At 37.8% G+C, this 18,030-nt stretch overlaps 1 protein-coding gene across 1 annotated transcript in view; it reads left to right on the top strand.

Annotated features, from left to right (window-relative positions):
* The first annotated feature begins 483 nt into the window (after window positions 1–483).
* The window catches only part of CLNK (cytokine dependent hematopoietic cell linker), a 27,508-nt gene continuing 9,961 nt past the window's right edge, over window positions 484–18,030 (top strand). The window contains exons 1-11 of the mRNA XM_026846794.1: window positions 484–631; window positions 1,573–1,652; window positions 1,957–2,002; window positions 5,431–5,459; window positions 5,796–5,815; window positions 7,287–7,415; window positions 10,202–10,229; window positions 13,715–13,733; window positions 14,869–14,944; window positions 16,097–16,125; window positions 16,813–16,824. Coding sequence (XP_026702595.1) covers window positions 484–631; window positions 1,573–1,652; window positions 1,957–2,002; window positions 5,431–5,459; window positions 5,796–5,815; window positions 7,287–7,415; window positions 10,202–10,229; window positions 13,715–13,733; window positions 14,869–14,944; window positions 16,097–16,125; window positions 16,813–16,824 — 616 coding nt within the window. The remainder of the gene's footprint in view (window positions 632–1,572; window positions 1,653–1,956; window positions 2,003–5,430; window positions 5,460–5,795; window positions 5,816–7,286; window positions 7,416–10,201; window positions 10,230–13,714; window positions 13,734–14,868; window positions 14,945–16,096; window positions 16,126–16,812; window positions 16,825–18,030) is intronic.

The raw sequence follows: 18,030 nt of genomic DNA, 5'->3' as shown, positions 1-18,030 counted from the left end.
TTCACTCGGACTGCACATTTGCTAGCACAAATTCACCAAAACAGTGCATGTTTTTATTTTAAAGTGTGGCATTTATGATGAGTTAGTTACTATAGTCTTGCAAGTAATATATGTAAACAGCCAGTACAATACAAATACCACATGGATAATATTATAATGAAAGGCACAGTTTCAAATGTCTGCAATGATCATAAAACTAAACACTCGCATTATATTTTCAAGAGTGGTGACAGGCCAAACTGAGAGAGAGAGACCTAAACTGTCTCCCAAATGGCTATTTTATGAATCTAAATAAAAAATTTAGATTCTCAAAACTCTTGTTCCACTACTTTCCAACCCTTCAATTTCCATCTGAAAATTTCCTGTGCACCAAAATGTCCAGTTCTGGTAATCAAATATTTCTAAATCTGAAATTAAGCTTGAAGTTAAATTTATTTGTATTATGTGTGTATCTCTTCTTCTATCCAGAACAAAGACTTGATAATGAAGGGCAAGAGTGACTTACAATCTTCCCCCAAGATACCTGAGGAGGAAGAAGGTGAATACGAGACTGTAAATTCCTCCACTCTGGAGGCCATCCGTGCTTTGAGAATCCTTCCTGCCAAACCTCTACAAGAATCCGAATATGCAGGTAACTTCTGCTGTCTGCAGAAAGTGAGGCAAACCTAGAGGTAAATAGGAACAGTACAGGTTTTCAGTATGGGTATTTTTTAAAATGAAATAGTTTTACTGAAAAATAAAGCACTGGTGGGTAGGAACAGGAGAAGAGCTTTATCTGCATCATATTAAACAATTACCCTTATTTCCATTAGATTATGTTAAATTAATAATTACATGCTGCTTTTGTAATTTTAATGTTACTTTCATAGGAAAAATTCTACAATCTTATTCCACCTGGAATGTGAAAATATGACTGGTCAAACACAAAAGCATTTCAAAAAAGCCCACTGCTCTGCCCAGTAACGATAATGCGGCAGGATACAAGAGTGAGGACAGGTCTGAAAATGTATTTCAGAAAGGCAAAACTCAATGTTAACATCCCATCTTGCCATCTTCCCATGGCAAATAACAATGCCCTTGAGATATAAAATTAATTATTCAAAAAACCATGCTAGGGTACAACCTGTGCATTTCTTTTAGACGGCTATGGGTGCAGTATTAATTAAAACCTAAACTAAAAATTAAAATGCTCTCTAGAGAGCAACCCCCCCACACACCCCTTGCAAAACCAGAACAGCACAATGGCATTGCCAAGAACAAAGGTTCAAATGAAAAACAAATTCAGCAATCTATTCACAATTTAGGTCAAATATCTGCCTTAACTGTGTACCCGTTTATGAAGGCTGGTTTTGTTAACCGCAGTGAGGAGGTTAACCATAAAGCTATTACCAGGGTCACGTTTATGTCCTCAATACAGCTACTAAAATAACGGTTAAGTTCTGAAAAGGAAAAAAAGGCTATAAAAATGGCAAGACCTGACCTGAGAAACATATTTTGATCATTAAAACCTCTTCTTCTTAAAACATAGTATTACTGAATTACTCAGGCTTGCTTTTTCTTCCTCTTTTACAGATAAACGTTTTTTAAGGCCTTCAGGTACCACTTCCCCAGCAAACAGCCAGCACACATCTCAGCCCCCTCATTGCTCAGCTGTAAGTAAAGATCTTAAACACTATTCACAAACAGAGTTCCCCTTTTCTGTAATATTATTTAAAGCTAAGTGCAGTCTATTTAAAGTCTTAGCCATGCAACATTCAACTGTACAAGCTCGCACAAGTTCCTGTGAGCCGTTCCTGTTTCACTTTGCACCAATGTCCTCGCCACTTGCTTTCACTTGTTGACTGCTGGGATCTACCGAGTGTTAGAGGCATCCCAGTCAGGAGCAGGACTGTTTCTACTAACCATAGTTTCAAGGATGATGACTAACATCACATCTTTATTTTGCTTTATTAACAGAAACACACATCTGTTCTGGAGGGGAGGAGCGCGCCAAGTGTTACAGGTATAATAAAACAATCTACCCATTTCTGCAGTCAGAAATAGAAATTGTTGCTTCCATATTTAGCTTATGTACCTAAGCAGAGATTGCACATTATAGAATAGACATGGTTTTCAGAACAGCAGCTGCTTTCCAAAATAATCATACTGCAAATTTTGCAATACTGTCTCAACTATCTAACATTAAAGTAATTATTTATAAAAGGAGACACATTGAATCTCATAAGCTCCCTATTCCTCAACGAGGCGAAGAAAAAAAGCAATTCAATTTAAAAATCAGGTTTTCCTTTTCCCTACAATTATAAGGACATAAAGAGGCGGGGGGGGCAGGTGACATGGGTATTCTGTCTCGTGAACTGTTCCACCAAAAGGCTACAAGATCCCTGCTATGCTTTACTTCTCATGATCTGATGCATTTTGTCTCCCTATCCTCCCAGGCATTTTGTATTAATATAATTTAAAGCATAATCTAGTAACTATTTTTAAATAGTCATATCAACTTTAGCAATTCCTATTAAGGTTATACATCCTTAGGTATCTATTTACAAAAGCTATCTGACAATGTTTTCCACTAAGAATATGTTTAATTATGTGGTATATCACCTAGCATATATTTTTTATCCCCTACTTTAACTGTAAGTTTGCTACAGTATCCTATAATTGAGTCACAAATACACCTTTAATTTTTGTTCATTCTATTTTGTTTCTTGTGGTGAAATCAGAGAGACTGGGATCTTATTTTTCAAGAATCTAATGAGGTGTCTAATTGTTAAATTCTTTAACTGATGGTTTTACTCAATCATAAGATTATTTTAAAAGTAGGTTTCCATATACTTTTCTAAATATTTTTTTATATATTTGATGTACTTTAGATGTAGCAATTATCTCATGAAGTCAACTACTGCAGGATTATATATCTGATTAACCTTGAAAAGGAATTACGTTTTTTCTTTACCACTTTCAAATCTTTGACTCATATGCTAAATATGGTCAAAAAGAATGCAGATGACGAGCCAGGAAAATACGATTATTTCTATGTTTGCTATAATGGCTGATTTTCAGAGAGTAAGTATAATATTTGATCAGCCAGAAAAATAATGCAAAAGAATCCATGCAAAGCAGAATTTGGGATTGGTTATTTTTCCTTTTAGTTCATCCTATAATAGAAAACATAGAGCCAAACAATTCCTACAGATTATGAGAGAGCACTATCAAGTTTGCAAAATGAAAGGTTAGGTTGACTTGTCTGAGCAAATCCCAATGTAGCTTGTAAAAAAGCTGAATTGAGAGGAATTCGAGTAAATCAGTTTCAAAATCTGCCAAAAGTGGTAGGCAAGGTCCCACTGACAGTTTGCCAGTTTAGCTAAAGCTTCAAATCCAGGATTTAGTAGGTTGGATTTAGATGGTTTTCTGCCTCCATGGTATGTGTGCTGACATTAAGAAAGATGAACCAAAGACAATGCAGGCAGGTAGATTAAACTGCAGTTTGAGAATGCAACTTACACTTATTTTTAGTACATCCTGAACTAATAGTGCTTAGAGAGGACTCTTATTTTTAGATAATGACAACACTGTTATTAAACGTATCTTAACATTTATTCTCATACCCAGTGCTGTTAAGTGGCTTTGCCACAAGATGGCATGAACAGCACAAAAGAATTTTTGTCAAAAGATATTTTCTAGAATTGTTAAACATTTAAGGTACCATTACTGTATTCAGAGCAATTTGTTATAGTTTACTTGAAGAAGAACTTAAGATATCTTGCATCTCTTTTTGGATTTGTTAGGATTTCAGTATGTAGAATTTATGAAAATATTTTCAAAATCAAAATAGAGTAATATAGGTTTTTAATTAGTAAGATCTCCTATGTTCATTCAAATAATCAATCATATTTGGCTAAATTTGAAAAAAAAAAAAAAAATTACTTTCATTGCTTTTCGAAATTTTTATAAATTTCTATTAAAAAACCAAAACAGGCAAAAAATGCATCCCAAAAAACTTGATAAGCATACATATAAAGTCTCTGAATAATATTTACATTTACAATACCTGAATATCACCCTCAAATCTTTCATTCTGAAAGCCAGAAGTAAAACCAAAGTTCACTCTGTTCTATCAAGTATCGTGACAATTTTTTCATTTCCTTTATTTTATAATTTAAGATGAAAAAATTAAAAATATTTGGGTTTTTTCCTGCTTTAATTTTAACTGATTCTTAGTTATGTCTCTGTTGTGGTTTAAACCCAGTCAGCAGCCAAGCACCACACAGCTGCTCACTCTCTCTCCCCCATGCCCCAAGGGAGAAGGGAGAGAATTGGAGGGTAAAGGTAAGAGGACTCATAGGTTGAGATAAAAAGTTTAATAACTGAAATGAAAAAAAATTAAGATAATAATGATAATAATAATCATAATAATATACAAATAAGTGATGCCCAATGCAAGTGATGCCCAGCCCATTCCCAGCTAGTGATCCCAGAGGAGGGAAAATCCTGAAACTGCAATCCTGGAAGACAGAGACAGCTTCCCAGCCAGCCTTCATCTATCAGCATGATGTTATACCATATGGAATATTCCATCGGCCAGTTTGGGTCTGGTGCTCTCTCTGATCCCTCCCAGCTTCTTATACACCTGCACATGGACAGGACATGGGAAGCTGAGATGTCCTTGATCTCTTAGCAACAACTAAAACCATCTGTACATTATCCATATTCTTCTCATACCAAATCCCATACTGGATCCAAAACACGGCACTATTCTAGCTACCAAGAAGGAAAATTATCTCTATCCCGGACAAAATCAGGACAGTCTCATGAAATGATTGTTTGTGAGGGATATTAAAAAGATTTATTGTCTACAACACAGGAAGATTCTCAACACCTCTATGACTGCCATCATTATCTAAGTACACTTAGTCTTGTGTTTTATATGGAGAGAAGCACAAAAGGTTGGAATAAATTGCACCTGAATCTCACCTTAAGAAAGGCTAAAGTCAGTCAGATCAAACAAAATCCATTACACTTCCAATAAGCTTCATTCAGAGCCCATCGGCCTCATGTGCAGAACAGCTTACAGAGAAAACACGCACTTCAGTGACCTCTGTCTCAGGTCTAGGCTGTGACTTGCCTCCACTCCCACACATAGCAGTCTCCCACTGAGCCTCTGAAGCTTCCAGCTTCTTCTAGGTTCACAGAAATTACTGCTCCCCATTCAGTAGCAAGACAAGTTATGGAGATACAGATGTGATAGGCAGGACGAATGCTGTGGGGACAGGAACGTGACCTTGGAGCAAAGAGTTGTGGAGGTAGAGCTGTGGTGGAGGGGTAATAGGGCTGGACTGCCAATAATAATAACAATACCAGAATAAAGCTATACTTTTATTTATGAACTATATGGGTAGCACTCTATTAAAAATTATTAATAATTATTTTTAGGAGAAAGAATGAAGATACATGGGCCCCAGGTAAGCAGAATATCTCATTAATTAAAATTTTTATAATCATTTTGCCATTTAATATATTTTTGAAAGCAGGCTGCAATTTTGCTAGTGTTAACTAAAGGATAAGAGAACTCACATCTGCAGTCCTACATTATCTCACTTAAATTCATAGTTTATGTAGATGTCTTTTACCCCTCAGTGATTATAAATAGCATATTAAAGTATGATGTTATGAGCTGTAGAGCACATAAACTCTTTGACTGTTCACACAGGTATGCCTGCTTAATCTAAATTCTTTACATTTCTCTTACTAAAACAAGGAAAAAAAGCTTATACAGATTTTTGTTTGCTCTTTTTCAGGAACCTTTGCCTCCCCCACGGTAAGATCACTTAAGAGACTGCTTACCTGCTGTCCTCGGGGATCTCAGTGCTAGTGAACGCTCACATCTGTACTGCTCATGGTAACGCGATGACTGGAAACAAGCCAGCATGCTTTTGCTACATGGCTCTCTTTGGACTTTTTTAGGTTCTGATATGAAATTAGGGAGAACAAAACATGATCCACAACTGTTCATAGCAGGAGCTTGGGCCTGCATCTTCCAAATCAACTTGACTGAGCCTAGGACCAAGTCAAAAGCCTAGAAATCTTGAATCTGGTTCAACCCAGATATAAATTTCTGGGGAAAAAGATCTTCAAACAATTTTTATTGGTGCCTTAGGCTCTGTTCACCACAATAATATTGTCTTTGTTGCTTCTTAAATATTTCTGCCAATTTATTTTGCTACAAATCCAAATCATTTCCATAGAAATCAACTGGAATATTGCTACTTATTCCCACAGAAGATGGACTAAGCTCTATTCCACAAATATATTGTTCTATGATATGCCCACAAACAAAAAATTAACTGCTTCTTGATCTTTGCAACTCCAAACAATAACTGCTACAATTAAGACATCCTTCCAAAAGGTCATCCAAGACTGACAAGCTTATTCCAACATGCCTACACTGACTGCCATAAGAGCTATAAAGAAGTTTAAAATATGATTGGCATTATAGACATATTTAGATTATTCCCCAAGTTAAAATATTAAATAAGAGCATAAAAAGACAGGGTAGCTTCACAAATTCAAAACTGTAAAAGTGCAGAAAAAATAACAACATTCTTATTCCATTATGCTACAAAATTTCACTATTGATTCAACTTGTATTATGGTGGCCAGAATGGTTCTTAATTCTCCCACCTGACTTAATTTTGGTCTGTACCATGCAAATGCACAAGGGTCCCTCCCCAGGAGCCCACCACCAAAGGGCAGGTCTGCCGTGCAGCATGGATGCCCCTCCAGTTTTACTCACCTGCCCTCTGTGCTACAGCTTCCAGTTGGAGCTGAGCTGTGACTGGCTGGTCTCAGGGCACGGGCAGAGTGTGCCCACATCTGCCAGAAAACACTGAGCATGTGTTAGCTGTGAGTTTTCTGGGATGAATAGCATTTTTTTCCTGTGTGTCTGAACTGCAGTGTGTTCCCTGGCTGGACCTTATACATGGCCATATCCACCCAGAAAAATCAACACTGGAGAGCTGTACTTGGCACATGCTGGTGAAGCACATGAAAACAGGGTTAAGTGGCACGTAACACAGTACAGTAACATCTTGCAAATGTAGAATATTATCCAAAATTATTATTGCTATTGAAAGGCCCCAAGAAGCTCCTGGACCTGAGCTAAGCTCAGCACAAATACATTGAAATCCTCTCAGAAAATTCCAGTGTTTTATATCTTGAGCTTGCACTTACAGTCCCTGTGCCTCCTTTATTCTCTAATAGTTTTTCAAATTCTCCTTTGACTTCTCTAGGCCTCTGAAGACACTGCCAAAGCAGTATCAGCCACTTCCTCCAGAGCCAAAGATAAGCAGCCAGTTCTTTCACATGAGAAAAACACTCAGCCAAGCTCACACCTTTCCAATATCAGCAAAAGTCACAAGGTACGGGTGCATTCCTCATCCTATTCCCTGAGGAAATACTCCAAATTCCAAAGCACTCTCCCCAGGGAACCCACAAGACTTTACCTCCATCCCACCTCTTATTTTACTTAAGGAAAAAAAAAAAAAACGTTATTCTTTAGACAGCTGTGAATAATTGAGAGAAGTACTATTTAGTGTAATGTGACACTAGCATTTTTTAAAGAAAAAACTGTGAAAATAATGGCAAAGAAGTGAAGGAGTAGAAAAGTAGGCAGGACTTTCATGAACAATTTGTTTAAGGTTTGTCCTATTTTTTCTTACTAACATTTAGAAGATTTTCATCCACTTCTAAGTAGAAACAACTGCACTTGCTTAGGACTCTTAGTGAATCAAGTGATGGGGAAATGCACTGACTGCACCAGGCATACAGAAATACACTCCACATATCAAGGATGGTACATTCAGCAAAAGAAATTACTAATCTGTAGCCGGAAGTCTTACTCCAGCCTGAGACCAGTGAATCCAGACTACGAGTTGCTTCCTACCCTTTCCATCTTGCCCTCCTCTATCATACAACACCCATGGTCATTCAGCGTCCTGACATGAGCTCCGAGTCCTGAAGCACAAACTGCTTGTGTCCAGCTGTATGACCAGGCATAGGCATATGTCAAGTTATGAGTCTGGTTGCTTTTTGCACACAACACATGTATGTAGTCAGAGGAGCATGTATGTACACTGCTCATTGCCATGTAACCATATGCATATATGCTCTTGCTGTGTGATGAAAATGCACTTTCATAAATGGGGATGGTGGCAGACACATGTTGGGAAGAGGACTGACACACATTCAGGGGCCACAGGGTATAATGTTCAAATGCCTCTCAATTAAAACCTATTGCGTCCAGAAGTTTGGGCACAACTGAGCTGTGTCAATCCTGTCCATCCTTCCTTAATGGTTTCAATTTCAGTTCATCAGGATGGAATTTTGCTTCATTTTACAAAGGTCACTACAAATCCCATGGGGAAAAAAAAGCTTACAGAACAATGAAATAATCTTCTGCTTAAAGTTAAGTATATACTGAAGGAGTGAGCTCTAAGTATGTGTTGGGTTTTTTCCTGAATGGTGCTTAAATTCTTTCATGGATTAAGTTCCAGAAGCTGTTGGTTGTTAAGACATTTTATGAATACGAAGTAGCTTCATATTCAGATGTGTGACCTGACCTATAGCTGCGAAGTTCCAAGTCCAATGACTGATCCCCTCCCTTGGTAGGGCAGCACATACACGGAAAACTCTGCGAGACCTGTGTTTGCCAGCAGACATCAGTGTGCAGAGAAATTGGATTTGCAAGATCCTATTATAAAGCCAAATTCTGTAATATAAATACACGTCACTTCTTATTCTAGATGTAAAAGGCAGCAACAAAAATCACAACTGCCAAACTCCACTTCTCATTGCAGTTATAGATACCAAAATATTTCTAATAGTTTGTTGTTTGGGTTTTTTATTGTACTAGGCTTTTTAATCATATGAGTAAGAGGAGTGGCACAGACTAAGACCACACATGATCTGGGGAAGGCACTTCACAAATTTCCCACACAAATACTTCATGCAAAATATTGCTCACCCATCTTCAGTCCTTTGTAAGAAGAAAACATGTGTATGAGCTGCAGTGTGGAGCAGTACAGCAGTACAGCCATTATCTGCTAGACTGTAAGCAAAGCCATCAAACTGCAGATGTGATTCAGGAGTGAAAGTCCTGTTTTCCAACAAGATTTGGAAGACATAAAATTAAACACATCATTATTTATACACTCTATAAATAGCCTCATTAAAAAAAAAAATAGGCATGTGCAGGATCCTAGAATGCATCTTAGAAGCTTTGGTGTGATTTAAACTTACATGTGCCTGAACAAGTGCTGAAAAATTGTTCCCACGGTTTTCTATACCAGGTCTTCCTTTTGCACTCACTCTGACTGATTTAGCAAAAAAAGTCACTGTTGTATTTTCTTGGTCCAGGAGGTAAGCTAAGCAGGCACTAAATCACAGAGCCTTTAAAAAAACTGCAAGATGCTTATCCACACCTTATGTTGCTAAATAACTTCTAAAATCTGGTCCTCTATCTCTTTTATTATGAGATACATGCTGCTAAAAAGCATGAGTGTTTATCATACCCAGGACATCTAACAAAAGATGTCAGACAATACACTGTCACTTTTCGGGAGGAGAATATTTTCTGAGGAACTTTCTCAGGAAAGGAAGATAATACTACTGATCAAGTATATCAGGAGAAGGCAGAAAAATACCTAAACACATTGAATCAGGACCATGAGGAGCATTCTGCATTCCTCTTTCCCTGGTTTGCACCCCCTTTTCTCTACACTTTCAATTATGCCTCTGTGAATGTTTAATTTTTGAAACTCTTCAGTCTTCAAGGAGCTTCCCACCATTTATAGCTGACTTGAAAGTTCATAATTAAGACTTTGGCATGAGATGAAAAGTGGTTGAAGAAAGCTGATAATCATTCATATCTTTTCTCCCCTCCTCCCAGAATAAATCCTTAACAAACTTTTCTCATTTATCATAATGAATTCAGTGAATGCTATCCTCTTTCATGGAAGTCCATAACCTTCTCCTGCAAATAATTTATGCAAAAAAAATAACCAACCTCTGAATTTCTATAGTTGTAATAAAATCCTTCCCTTGTCAAGGGCTGTTAATTGTCAGTGATGATGTAATCAAAGTATTTAAATACTCAGTGTGATTTTATGATAATGAAATGCTTTGCATATAATTCTTTCTTTTCCAGACATCTATCTGTTCAGGAACTAAATGAAGTAAGTCATCATCTCTGTATATATTAGAACCATAAAATCCATACACATTCCATGGCTGCACAGCCTCTCTTGTAACAGTATTTTAGCCTATTAGGTAAAGATACTATAAGAATATTAGCTTTTGGTCATAAATGCATCTATCTTTAATGTGTGTAGTATTCTCAATATTGCTACTTTCTGCCTGGCAGGTAAGTTCCTGAAGTTGCCTGCAGAAATAAAAACAGACAGACAGTGCAAAGCTACCTTCCCAAGTATCCACATAAAAGCGTATCTCTTAACTGCCATACGCTGTGGATACTTATGAATGGTGAGCAGCAGGAGAGACACTCTTTGTCAGAGAAATAGAGGTTCCACATAGATTTTTTAAAAGCAGAAAACTGAAATTATAAGGTCAATACAGGAGTGTAATAGTATTACTCTGATGTAAATACAAGGCTACCTCAAAAATAAGATGACCCTTTTCAACAAAAGAAATAAAAATTGACAGATTTTATATTCAGAATGAACCTCAGCTATTATCCCCCAGCTCCCTTCTCACACTCTCCTTCCCCAAGGCTTCTCAAGCTCTGCAAATCCATCACCTCAGACAAATGGCAGCTTTACCTGCAAGAGAGCTCCGGCAGCAACTGAGGGGGCCACCACAGTGCTGCTCAGACACCGGCATGGTCCTACGGCTTCCCCCAGGTGAACCCCTCGACACCTGCCCAGCAAGGTGGGGGCCCCAGCCAGAGCCCTCAGAGCCCAGCACAGCAGCACAGCATGGCCATCCTGCCCAAGCTCACACTCTGCCATGTCCTCAAACCTCCTGAGCTGTGAGCAGCCCTGTAAGCCCTAGTACGTCCCCCAGTTCACCTCCCACTAGCCCCATCCTCCAGTTCACAACCTGCCTTCCTCACAACCAGTCTGTAAAGCCTGTGTCCAGAGGGCAGAAGCTGAGAGAGGTGATGCTGGCAATGCACCTATATGCATATATAAAGCAGAAAGAAGTAACCTTTACACAAAGGCTAGTAAAGGCAAGTGTTTGGTTTGGTTTTTTTTTCAGCTCCCAGTTTCTGTAAAAAAGTTTTTAACAAGTTTCTTCATTTTCTATTTAGGCCAATGAAGTAACACAGAGGACATGGCGTTAGCAATAAAGGGGTTTAAGTTATGAGGAGTGGTTTCCTTTCAGATGTATTAAGAGATGCAGTCCCTACAATAATGCAGTGTTAGAAGTATGTTTGTAAAATTCAGAGATAAGTTATAATTTACAGCATTTTGTGTTTCTTACTGAATGTTCCATTTACTGCACTAATGCATTTCTATTGTATTGGGTTTTCTATCTCATTGCAAGGGAACAGAGGGAAGTAAAGGATCTCTATACTAGTTAAGCCCAGCTATTCCTATCACAGAGGGCTGTAGCACAACTGTGTCAACTGGTCTAGCTCTAACTTTCAATTTCTTCTCCATGGGTCTGACTGGGAGGCATTCCCAAACCTCAGTCCTCCCATGGTTAGAAATTCTTTTAGTTTGAAAGATTATTACAAAAAACGGTTCAATTGCAATATTTTAATTAATATTAGTAAAAAAATATATATATATTGGCAAGAAAGATAATATTTTCACACAAAAAGATTTGTCTTGTCCTAGATACTGACTTGTTACAAACCAAATATGAAAACACCCCCAAGAATAAATATCTTACATTTGTAATAAATATTTCTGGCTGGGCACTATACAGCTGCACAAATACTGCAGCACCTAACAGGCTCTTAGTCTGGCTACATCTTAAGGAGAAATATTGTATATCTCATAACATGGAGAAAATAAAATTTAATTTGGATCACATCCCATTCACATGGATCCAAAGACATAGTTTCAGTGTGACGTGGAGGAGGAATAGCCTGCTCTTGTCAGTGTTTCGGACACCAAACTGCAGGCCAATACATTTGAGAGCTGGACTTTCCTTCCCCAGGACTCAGACAGGCTGTAGGAAAGGGTCAGTAGGGGCGTCCTGAAACTGGAGAGGACAAATGCAAAATCCTGTCCCAGGGTGGACTAAACCCATCGGCAGCAGCTCTGCTCAAAAGGCCCTGGGGACAACAGGCTGAACACAAGCCACTGGTGTGTCCTTGGTGGCCATAAGAACTAACAGAATATTGAGCTGTATCAACAGAAGCATAGCCAAGAGATCAAGGGAAGGGACTATCCCCTTTTACTTATCACCCATTAGACAACACCTGGAGTACTGCACAAGGCTGCAGCTGACAGAGAGGAGTGGGCCAGCAGAGTCACCAGTACAGTCAGGGCATGCAGCACCTGCCCTGTGAAATGAAGGGGATGGGGCTGGGCACCCTGCACCTAGAGCGGGGAATGGCTCGGGGGGAACCCAACAGCAGCCAGCCAGTGCCCCAGAGATGATTATCAAGAAGGCAGAGCATGGTACATTACAGAGCGCACAGTGGAAAGACAAGAGGCAACAATCTTGAAGTGAGGGAGGTTTCAACCAGAAATAAGGAAGAAAATTTAATGATGAGTATTTATAAGGGTGTTGGAACAGGTTGCCCAGACAGGCTGTGAAATCTATATTCCAGAGGTTTAGAAGATCCAGCTAGTCAAAGCTCTGAGACCAGGTCCCATCTCATAGTTCACCATGCTTTAAACAGGAGCTTGGACCTGCCTAACTCCCTTCCGACCTGAAGAAGACTATGAACTTCTAAGTAATGGGTAAACATTATTAGGGAAGTAACTTTTAAGGAAGACTCGAAGTGCAGCATACAAAGAGGAAAACATTCTTCTCTTTAATACTTATGTATTATAGTCTTGTGTATCAAATTAACAAACAAAATAATTACTATTCCCATGTGAATCAAAATACAGAAATACAGTGAAAGTTTATGAGTCAAATTCTGGTCTTTAGACAACTGTCTCTCATTCACTTCTTTGTAACTTAATATGCTGAATTAAGATTCTCCACACAGTGATCTTGAATCAGTTAAGGAGCCTGAGAAGAAATTACTGATTTTAAGCTTTGGATAGTATATTTCCAGTCAATCAAAATCAATGTCTTGATTTAATAAAAGACCAATGAAGGAAAATCATATTGTAAGTTAAACTGATGCACAATAGTTATCAATAGTTAATAGTATAAATATTTAATAGTACATATATACACACTATATAACTATACAGTACATATACTACTCTATATCCTATAAAACTATAAATCAATAGTTAATAGTATAAATATATAAATAAATAGTTAATAGTAGAAAACGGTGATCATTGCAATAAACCATATGTTCACTTATACCACTAAAAATATAGTTCCCATTGTTGTCAGTGGATAAACATTCAGCCTGAATTTTTGACGAAGTTATCAGGTATTATGATTGAATGTCTACAATTATTTTTTTTTTTTAATTAAAAGATAGTTTGGTCTGTTGGGGTAAATTCAAGCTGGCAATCAAATGAAAAATATTTACAGTCTATGTTATCATTTTATATAGGTACCTGGAAAAGAACAAGGTTAGTATTTAATAATATTAATTTGTTGCCTTTCCTTCATATTCCATGAACAAAATATTCTATCAAAATTAAAGCTGAAGTAATAGGTATAGGAACCTGACATCTATCCTGCTATGTAGGATCAGGCCATCTGGTTTTATATTTATATGAGCAAGAGACATCCCCCAGGTATACATCTGCTTTGAATAGAGATTTACAGTGACCTCAACAGTTATGGAAGATGTAGCAGAAAAAAAGAATTTGACTGGGCATTAACTACAGTTATTTGGGTAACTAGGGTATCACATTTGTGCTAAGCACATCAAAGTCTTAAGGCTTTGGGGAAAATAAGAGTGCTAGAAGCTAAAAATCTGAGGGAAGGATATCCCAAAGAGACTGGATTAATCTGATCTGCACAGAAGACATCACCTTTCTCTCCATTTTGCTCCTCTCTCATAATCTGAGGGCGAGAATTTTGAAAGAAAGTTTTTTAAAAGCTTTAGGTTTTTAAAGCTACAAAACCCAGTGTTGTTTGTTTTGTTTTTTTTTTAAAAAAGTTTTAAAAACATGTCAATTCTTTAGATGTACATACAGCTTTGAAAAAAACAATTTAAGCCACTGGCTGAGTACCTGTGCAAGAAGGTCCATGAAAAATAAAGGTATTCTGAAATACTCTGAAAATAGATACAGACTACGTTGATTTTTATGATATTTACACATTGGTGTTAATGAGTTCATCATTTCCTCTAACATTTCTTTTTCTGGATTAAGGCATAGTTTGCTGATTTTCAGCTAGAAATAGTATCGACTGCATTAATACATCCAATGACTATCTATCCTGTCCTATAAAAAGGATTTATAAGCCCTCCATAAACTTCTAGTACAGCATTCTACATTATTCACCATTATGTTAAGACATATTTGGCATCAGCAAAACCTGTAATGTTCACCACATAACATTCAGTACTAGTATAAATGTTTCCCACTGAAATCATTAGCTGACTCATTTAAGCCAGACTGATTGCACCTTATAGGTTTTTCTATTGAACTGCCTCCCCTTCATATATTATTTTAGTTAATTTATTTCACAGTATTTGCTATATACTGTCAAAGTTACATATAAGAGGAAATAATAAGTTCTTATTCTTATTAATAGTTACATATTTGGGAAAGGAACCTGAAATACCTTCTCAAGCAGAGCAGTATAAACCAAAGCATCATCCTGAAGCCAGGTAGGAATATAAGAATTTCAGTTTGTACTGGATGTTTTGAGGACTAAACGTTCTGCTCTAGAAAATTATAAAAAAAAAAAAAAAAAAAAAAAAAAAAAAAAAAAAAGACGATATAACTTTCTGATGTCATGTTTTGTTTTGTCCTGATGCATGACAAAAAACATCTTTGAGAATTGCTTTCAAGCTATTGTAACTACACATTCAATTTTTATCTTTAATAGCGTACTACTGTATTGCATTTTTGCCTCACTTTGTGATAGGGTGTTAAATATACTGTATAAAGAATCTCTGCCATCTCCAGCCTCAGCATTTCCTCTCCCACTTATTTTCTATTTTTATATACAAAGAATACAACCTTGGCCTTTCAAAGGCCAATTATTTTTCCATAGAAATCTGACACAGTTGCTACTGTTTTTCCTTTTCAACCCACACAAATTTTTTTTTCTAAATGTGCTTTTAAATCTATAGCCTCCTAAAGTACATGACAAAAAATGAAAGTATAGGATACAGCGTTAAGAAGTGTATGAATGATTTAAATGTCTTTCCTAGACAAATACCGAATCTCTCATCTAGCCTTGTTTATGATGGCATTTCCCTAAAATAAGATTACTGTCTGGAATCAATGTGACAATATTTTGTTTCTTCTTGTGTGGTACCAGTGGCTCTGTTACGTTAAGCTACTTGGTCAGTGCTCTTCCCAGTGTAACCGTTCTAATAGCACAACAGAATGCCAGCTGGGTACTCAGCAGCAGTCTAGACAATCAGAAAAGGCAGGGAACAACTGCTCTCTGGGTCTTCCTATAGAACTGCGAACATCAGGTGAAATTAGCAGGCAACAGGCTTGAAAAACTAAAGCAAGCTGTGCTTCACTACATATGCATTTAAAATGTGAAACTCTTGCCAAATACTCTTGTGGAGAGTAAAAAATTATATAACGTCAAGAAGTGGCTGATGAAATGAATGGAAATCTGTCAAAAGATGCTAAATAGAAAAATTACCACTCAAAACCCAGGAAGGCCCAAAGCTGCAGTCTGTAGAGGACAGGGTGTTCTGGGGAGGCACAGCTATGTATTGCTCTCTAATATGACTCTAAACACTGCCATGAACAGAAATACTTACCTGACATTACTTTCATTCATTGCTTTTTCCCAGCCTTCAGTGTACACAGAGCTCTAAAACAGGTAAGAACCAGAGATCACTTTGAAAACTAAACCAGGTGTGGATAAATAAGAAATGGGTCAGTGTTTCCACATGTGTATGTCTGCACTGGGGATTTCCAATGCACAGTCAGGGCAAAGGGACTGTAGAAGAAAGCAAATAAAACAATGGCACATGCAAGAGTAGTGAAGAAACAAGCAGAGTTCCTCGCTTGGCTACACCTCATACCTGCTTCAAGCTAAGAAACGCCCAACGTAGAATGCAAACGTTAAACCGTTGCAGATCCCCACACCCAGAAAAGGACAGGGATTTGGACAAGCTACTGAAAGACGGTGGGGAGAGGAAAGGAAGGCAAATTGCTTGGGCATAATAAGAGATAACCACAGAGAAGGAGCATGGTGTGAGCACATCTGCCTCTGCTTTCCCAGGCTGAGATGCAATCAGCTGGGCTAAATGGAAGCTACAGATGTTCAGGACATTATAGAGCAGCTACTATGGGTTTAATGCCTTTGCGTAAACAAATAAACCAATCTGAAGAAATTGCTTTAGATTTATCCCAGATTCCTAGAGGGAAGGACTTGTAGGTGCCATTACCAGGCAGGTCTGTCAAGTAGTTACTATTGGAAATAGGACCTCCCCTGGACTGTGTGGTTTTACCTAAGGGAACGTTCTGGAAACCAACATTAACACTGGTGGGGTGCCCTGTCAAGAAAGGGCCTGTGGTATGGCTTGCCCAGGAACATAGCAATGTCCCTCTGCTCATTTTCCCTGGATTTATGATTGCGAGAACTAAATCCAACACACAGGAGTAGTTTTACTAGATTCATATGCATAGTCTCTCTGATCTTGAAGAGAATACTACAAACACTATTAAAAGTTTTGTTAGCTTTTTGCTGTCATATCATATTCTACCAGTTGTCCTCCAACCCCACTACTTAATTCTTTTAGAAAAACATGGACTCAGTATTTAATGCAAAATTGCTATGTGGCTCATCCCTACCTTTCAGTATGTGTACACATGCTCTGAAAAGTATTTCCATAAACCCGAGACAGAAAAACATCCCAGCATGTACTTAGAGACTTCTGAAAAACAAAATCCTTTTATTAGCCAAACTTCATTATAAGAACTGTGTAAACAAACAGACAAAAAAAAAGCGCCACTATTCTGTGAATTTATGGTAAAAGCAAATACCAGGAAGAACATCCAGACTATATTATTTGTTCAGATAATGTAGGACTCACCTTAAGACACTGCCAGGCTAAACAAGCCCAACACCCCCAGCTTTGTTCCACAGGCTCTGGCTCCCTGTGGCAGCCCTCCACTGAGCCACTTCTGGTTATTAACATCCTTCCACATACTCTGGATACCTGCTAAAAACCTGTCTTCACATAATATACAAAGCTCATCTAGATCTCTGTTCGCTACTGTTCTCACGAGCCTCTCACTCTTTTTCCTAGGTGCCCCACACCCATGCCCACTTCTGACACTTCTTGCCATCCTTCCCCCTGCTCTTGGTCAGTCAGGCTCTCTAGGACAGCACAATCTCCTTTTCCCCCTGTAATTCCTGCCCTTCTGAAACTGCAGGGAGAGAACAAGCAGCCTTTCTCCCTGCTACCCTACAATTGCCTTTTAAAGTCCATATTTAGATTTTAAAATATTTTAAATAGAAATATTAATTTTATTAAATTTATACATAGAAATATCCTTTTTTTAAATCCTAAACACATCAGTGTTAGGTTTACAGTTGGACTCAACCTTAAAGGTCTTTTCCAACCTACAAGATTCCACGATTCTATATTTCTCTCCGTAGTTTTAGCTTTTATTGTTGAAAACAAATTATTTTCTGTGCAAAAACCTCTTCAATTTCTTGACAAACCGTTAACTCCATCCCAGCAAGACCCAATACACAAGCATTGTGAGAGAATTT

This window comes from Athene cunicularia, assembly GCF_003259725.1.
Source record: "Athene cunicularia isolate RWA chromosome 4 unlocalized genomic scaffold, athCun1 chr4_part1, whole genome shotgun sequence".
Lineage (NCBI taxonomy): Eukaryota > Metazoa > Chordata > Aves > Strigiformes > Strigidae > Athene > Athene cunicularia.
Note: the sequence above shows the minus strand (reverse complement) of the source record. Positions and strands in the feature narration are given on the sequence as shown.